Source organism: Schistosoma mansoni, assembly GCF_000237925.1.
Source record: "Schistosoma mansoni, WGS project CABG00000000 data, supercontig 0328, strain Puerto Rico, whole genome shotgun sequence".
NCBI lineage: Eukaryota > Metazoa > Platyhelminthes > Trematoda > Strigeidida > Schistosomatidae > Schistosoma > Schistosoma mansoni.
In genome coordinates this window covers 11,829-18,969 of record NW_017386179.1, presented here as the reverse complement: position 1 = coordinate 18,969, position 7,141 = coordinate 11,829, and the positions used below count along the sequence as shown (strand labels likewise).

At 39.2% G+C, this 7,141-nt stretch overlaps 1 protein-coding gene across 1 annotated transcript; it reads left to right on the top strand.

The window, feature by feature from the left end:
• Nucleotides 1-4,268: 4,268 nt before the first annotated feature.
• Nucleotides 4,269-4,421, top strand: Smp_199550 (DNA repair/transcription protein met18/mms19,putative; the record flags this gene model as incomplete). Its single annotated transcript, XM_018792372.1, has 1 exon — nucleotides 4,269-4,421. A coding segment is annotated over one exon (153 nt), but the record flags the coding sequence as incomplete, so codon positions are not given.
• Nucleotides 4,422-7,141: the final 2,720 nt, after the last annotated feature.

Below are 7,141 nucleotides of genomic sequence, written 5' to 3'. Positions count from 1 at the left end.
GGAAAGCTAGCATAATAAATCGCGAATGTGAGCGCTTTAAACTATCAGCAATGACAGAAGACCAATTCAAATGTCTTGTTTTCGTATGCAGCTTACAATCTTCAGAAGACGCCGACATTAGAACCAGAATTCTAAGCAAAATTGAACAGTGTCCAAATATCACCCTTCAAGAGGTGACTACTGAATGTCAGCATCTGGTAAACTTGAAGCATGACACTTCAATGGTAGAAAATAATGGTCGACTACCTTATGTACAGTCAGTAAGTGGGAAGCAAAAGCAGAACACAACCATTAAGAAGCCTCCATCCGCATGTTGGTTTTGCGGTGAGCTGCATTACAAAAAGTTCTGCCCATACAAAAACTACCGGTGCACTAGATGTCAGCTCAAAGGACATAAAGAAACATGTTGTAAAAAGAAGATTCACCGTCGATCATCAAGTGTTCATTTCCGAAGACGTAAAAATTGTTCATCAATCAATAGAATAATGGTAGCACATACTAGAACAGAACATAATCAAAGAAAATATGTGACCTTAGAGATAAATGGGCGCCGTGCTCGTCTACAGCTTGACACTGCTTCAGATATTTCACTGATCAGCCGCAAAACATGGAGTCATATTGGCAAACCCTCGGTGCTCCCTACAACCCAGTTAGCACACAGTGCATCTGGAGGAAAGTTAAATATTGTTGGAGAGATATACTGTCCAGTTAAAAAAGGGAATGTACAGAAGAATGTGAAAGTATATCTCACGGAAAGCCCAGGACTAGACTTATTGGGACTTGATCTAATAGAAACTCTTAAGCTAGCAGATCATTCTATTAATAGCATCTGCAGACGAGTGACTATTGACAACTCCTCAAGGTGTAACCAGAAAAGTACCGTGCCGCAAAGACATCACAACGTTTTTAAAGAAGAATTGGGAGAATGTACGAAGGCCAAAGCCTTGTTAATCCTCAAACCTGGTGCTACTCCCGTTTTTCGACCCAAAAGACCTGTGCCCTACGCAGCTCTACCGATGGTTGAACAAGAGATAGAACGACTTCAAAAATTGGGTGTCATTGAGCCAGTCAATTTCTCAGAATGGGCTGCACCTATAGTGGTAGTAAAGAAGACTAATGGTAGCATCCGTTTATGTGCCGATTACTCAACCGGGCTAAACGAAGCCCTAGAAACTCATCAGTATCCACTACCCCTACCTGAAGATCTTTTTGCTAAGCTGAATGGTGGTAAACTCTTTGCAAAGTTAGATTTATCGGAAGCTTATTTACAAATTCCGGTTGCTGATGAATGTAAAAATCTGCTCACCATAAACACACACAAGGGCCTATTCAGGTATAATCGACTACCTTTTGGAGTCAAGACGGCCCCATCTATATTTCAGCAAGTGATGGATACTATGCTACAGGATGTTCCAGGTGCTGCAGCCTATCTGGATGATATAATAATTATGGGAGTAGATAAAATAGACTTAGAAAAGAAGCTCGACCAGGTGCTGTCGCGAATAGCCGAATATGGATTTCGACTGCGTGCAGAGAAATGTAACTTTTGTATGAAAAAGGTAAGCTACCTCGGATTTATGATCGACAAAGATGGCAGAAGACCAGACCCAGAGAATACTCAGGCAGTGAAAACTATGCCTAGACCAACGGACGTCCCTACACTACGATCCTTTCTGGGACTAGTTAGTCATTATGGAGCTTTTATTCCTAACCTTCATCACCTGCGTGCCCCCTTAAATAACCTTCTGGCGAAGAATGTGAAGTGGGATTGGTCTGCGGATTGTCAAGCCGCTTTCGAGGAAATCAAGAAAATACTAGTCTCGGATCTGCTGCTCACCCATTACGACCCATCCTTACCCATTGTAGTCGCATCAGATGCTTCAAACCATGGCATTGGAGCAGTTATTTCTCATATCATGCCAGACGGATCTGAAAAAGCCATATCGCATGCAGCTAGATCATTAACTACAGCAGAACGTCAGATCGAAAAGGAAGCATTGTCGATTATCTTTGCCATAAAAAAGTTTCACAAGATGATATTTGGACGCCAGTTCACCCTACTAACTGACCATAAACCATTGTTAGCCATTTTTGGGTCGAAGAAAGGTATCCCGGTATACACAGCAAACAGACTGCAACGGTGGGGAACTACACTCTTAGGTTATGACTTTAAGATCAAGTACCAGCCCACTACTGATTTCGGACAAGCAGACGCTTTGTCTAGACCAATTGGTTCGCGAGTAAAACATGAAGAAGATACATTGGTAGCAGCAATTGAGACGGAAGCAGAAGTACATCGAGTATTGGAAGACGCAGTCGATGGCTTACCAGTCACTTTCAAAGCTATCAAAAAAGCTACGATAAACGACAAGACATTAAGAGAAGTTAGTGGTTATCTCCTAACCAGGTGGCCGAACCGTCGTTTTCAAAGTGAGATGCTACAATATTTCCGCCGGCGAGACTCACTCATGATGGTCGACTCATGTATTATGTTTGGTGACAGAATTGTTGTTCCAAAAACATTACGCCACAGGGTTCTGAAACAATTCCACAGCGGCCATCCCGGGATCAATAAGATGAAAGCGTTGGCTCGAAGCTATGCTTACTGGCCTACAATGGATCAAGATATCGAAATCAAATGCCGTAATTGCTCGTCGTGCCTGCAAGCAGCTAAAAATCCAAAGAAGTGCGAACCACAACAATGGGAAAAACCTAATAGTCCATGGGAGAGGCTGCATGCCGATTTCGCTGGCCCAATAAGAGGAAGAATGTTTCTCGTCATAGTGGATGCACTCACAAAATGGCCACAAATCTATGCCATGGCAACGTGTACAGCCAGTGAAACGATCAGCAAGTTATCCGAACTGTTTAGTTGCTTTGGAGTTCCTGAGACTTTAGTGACCGATAATGGATCACAATTCACTGCAGATTCATTCAAGCACTTCTGCAACATTAATGGAATTGTACATATACGCTCTCCACCCTATCACCCTCAATCAAATGGACAGGCTGAGCGCTTCGTCGACACGTTCAAAAGAGCACTCCTGAAAGGGGATGGCGAGGGGACAAGTCAGGCAATTACGAGATTTCTAACAGCTTATAGAACTACGCCTAACCATATCGTCCCAGATGGAAAATCCCCTGCTGAAGCGATGTTCGGAAGAAAAATTCGAACTGTGTTTGACGCCATGTTGCCACCTAAACCAATGGTGGGACGCAGACAAAATCAGAACATCCGGAGTTTTAACGTCGGGGATAAAGTGCTCGTCAAATCATACAGCGAGAAAAAGCGTTGGGAACCTGGAGTCATTGTAAAGAGAATGGGAAATGTTCTTTACAAGGTGCGTGGGACTTTCGGAACGTGGATCAGACACATTAATCAAATACTCAGAGAAAAAAGGATCCTAGACACCGCAGATAGCCAAGAGAGGTTTCCGCTAGAAGTAGTTACAGATACTCCGGTGGCAAGAACCCCAACAGACACCCATAGACATGAAATACCAAGGAAGTCCGAACGCCACAGAAACCCTGTCACCAAACTGCAAGTAGACCCAAAGAAAAAATCTTATTCGGGGGAGGTGTTAGATCGGCTTACAATAAACTCTATCAGAGCCTCCAGAGAGGCTCATAAAGAGACCAACCAATCAGCGATTAGTTAAAAGCTATGCTACTAAAATGCTACTAAAATAACAAGGTCCTGATTGGCTGTTAACATACTGTTACTATGGGATCTCAAGGTTTTTTAGCTACTATAAAACCCCTGTTTTTCTGTACATAATTGAACCTTGTAGTAAAGTGTTTTCTCTGTTAATCGTGTCTTCTTACTGGTCTTTTCAAGTCGCTGAGTAGTGCTAGCCTGGGGTTATCCGTATAGCTGGGATCTGAATAAAGAGTTCAACCTACGAGACGTAACACTAACCTCATGCCCAACCCTCCTCCTTTACTCGGGCTTGGGACCGGATATTCACATTAGCAATCAACCGACCATGAAGTCAGAACTAGGTGAGCACAAATGAACGTATTATATTCGCAATTCGTGATCAGAGCGCAATCACGTACGAAGGAATCATCAATTAGTACAATTACCACAGCTACACAACCGAGCAACTCGTACACTTCACTGAACTTACACAGTGGTCAGACTTTAACTAGTACGCTCTAAGCTGCCCACATTCACTATCTACCGATTAACACAATGAAAACACAAATGTGCATTATTTTAAGATTATATTATACAATGTAAAATCAAATTTGTACACAATCAAAATCACATTCTTCTTCATTGTTCCATTCTAGTATTCTCCTTCTTTGAATACCATCATCCTATACCAATCAAAGGAGAATTGATAGAAAATAAAAATAAGAATTATTATCAAATCACATTGAAACGATTAGTTAGATTAAACAAATTATTATCATAAATAATACAATTATTATTATTAACATCATCATTCACAACATCAACATCATCCACATTATCATGATAATATTCATCAGTCTCATATACTTTATCATCATCATCGTCATCCGCCTCATCATTTTCATTATCGTCACCGTTACACTGCTCATGATATCCGTAATCTACTTTATCCTCTCCATCAACGCGTTTTTGATGAAAAACACATTTGCGGACCACTGAATTTTAGGTTAGTGTTAATTCTATCAAAGCGTCCAAATGACCCGATTGAGATACGCGCAAAATCGAAGTTCCAAAACAACGATTTGTCTACAAAAGCGGTTCTATTATTATATAAACACAAAGTTTAATTACAAACCTCAACTTGTGAGGTGTCTAGGCGTTTAACGCGTCGTTCAAGAATGGAATAGTAAAGGCTTCCATAGTACAAAGACAGCCGATGGCTGTGTCGAAATCGGACAACAGTTTATGAACAATCGAAACTCGAACCAAGAGCAAACAATATGGAAACTGTTGTGTTTAAACAAATCCGCAACTGTGGATAACCGTTACAGTAATTAAAGTACAGTAATTACAATGACAAATACAATGATAAGTACAATAAACATTATAAGTATATGGGAACGTTTCCGAATGTTACAGTACAACTTGCGTTACAATGTAAATGTGAAAATTGTTAAGTATACAACTTCTTACTGAATATGAATAAGTAGTATAAAACAATAAACAAAGAAGTGGAAGGAAGCAGAAGAACACCTGATAAATGTTTGACATTTAGTAAAAAACTGCTAAATCTTAAGATCTCGATCGATGATATACCTAATATCTGTATATGAATTGTCACAGACACTTATGCACTCATTCATAACTAAATAGTCGATGTAATAGTCTTCAATGTAAAGAATTCGACAAGATTAGAGAGGCTCATAATAACTCGTAGATAAATAGTAGTGCACATAAGTGATATTGTGATCATTGTAGTCAACTATGAGTTCCGTGTGAATGCTAAATTTGATAGAGTGATCTGTCGAAACATTTTATCAATACCTAGTTAAACACTTCCATATTTCGTTAGTAAATGATGATTGACAAACTATGGTTAAAAAGGTGTCATCAAGACTGATTAGGTTTTCTACTATGATCTTTTTGTTGATATGTGTAGAATAGGGTCAATGGTTTCCTTCAAAGCTTTGTCTTAAGAATGATCTAAACCACAGTTATCTTCACCGACATCACACTCGTTCCGCATTCTTTGAATCAAGATTTGGTGGTTGCATACATCAATTGTTTTCGTGAGATAAGATTCCTGTTTTGTATATTGAATTCCAGCTTTTCATAGCTTACATACTTTTGAGTCAACACTGAACCATTTACAACTGCAGTTTGTCTTGGTCTTTCAGACAATTATTAAAGTTTTTTATGAAGAATCGTAAGTTAGTTTTGCAGCAAAAATAGATTCACTCCAATCCATTTCAAATGCTATCAAACATGTGAAAAAGGTCATGTTGACAGAATGTGAATTGTAGTTTAATACGAGTTATGGACGGAACTTCACAGTAATAGATCACTCTTTCGGAATGTTTCTGATATTACAAATATGTGTTTATGTATGTATATGTCGAAGGGACAAACAAAATTGATCAGTTCTCTCATTTTTCAGGTCATGTGTGACCACAGATAATAGGCAACTTGTCTGACAAACATTGTCTTATCAACTGAATTGAACCCATGCATGAAAATAATTTCATTTGCGGTTGCGAAAAATTCATTGATTCTTTTAACGCCACAAAGCGCTTAAACCATAGTTCAGAACGTTCCGATATCTAATACAAACCACTCTTTAATTGAAGTTTAAACAAACAGTTTTCATGTGTACTCATAGATGGCCTTGCATCAGATATGCATAAACACTGTAATTATCACTCATCTAGTATCAAATGAGTTCAGTTATCGTTATCTTGAAGATATGTCTGTATCCTCACTACATAAAGCTAAGGAACTATTGCGGTACGTTTGGAGTTTGCGTTACGATCACACGGTATTTATTACAAAGTCCTTATATATCGTTAAACCACAGTTTAAAAATCAATAATAACATTCAGTTAACCCTTGAAGAAAAGTGGTTTGACTGACACAAAAACGAGCTTGAAAAAGTCCTATTTCTTCAGATATTAACAACTCTGGTCTTACCTATACCCCATGCTCTGCAACTCCTGTTGCACCAGATAATAGTGGGAGTGGACTTATTCCACACATGTTGCTGGATGACTGCATGTCTAACTTAATAATGAGTTCTAACTCACGAACAGATGGTATCGATCTTATTAAGAGCGAATTAGCCTCTGTCTTTAAGCAATTAAGTGGAGTCACTTGCGGGCTCTTTATTAAAGCATGATGATCTTAAATTCGAACTAAAGACACTGTCACCCCTTCGACTACTGTTGTCCAAGGATATAGTTACTTCTGAATTCGAAGACAGGATCAAAGTAGAATCCGTTATTGACTTGATAGCTAGTGAAGTCACCAAGCGAATAATCTCTCGAAATAATGTGGTTATATATAATATACCTGACAAAGTTGCCATTAAAACTGTAAGAAACTCGATACTAAAGGCAGTTAATCTCCAGGACAATCCATGCCAATGTATCCGACTTAACAAAAAGCATCAAAAATACTCGTGCCCTATCGTGTTTAGATTTGATTCCCATTTATTAGCGGAACGTT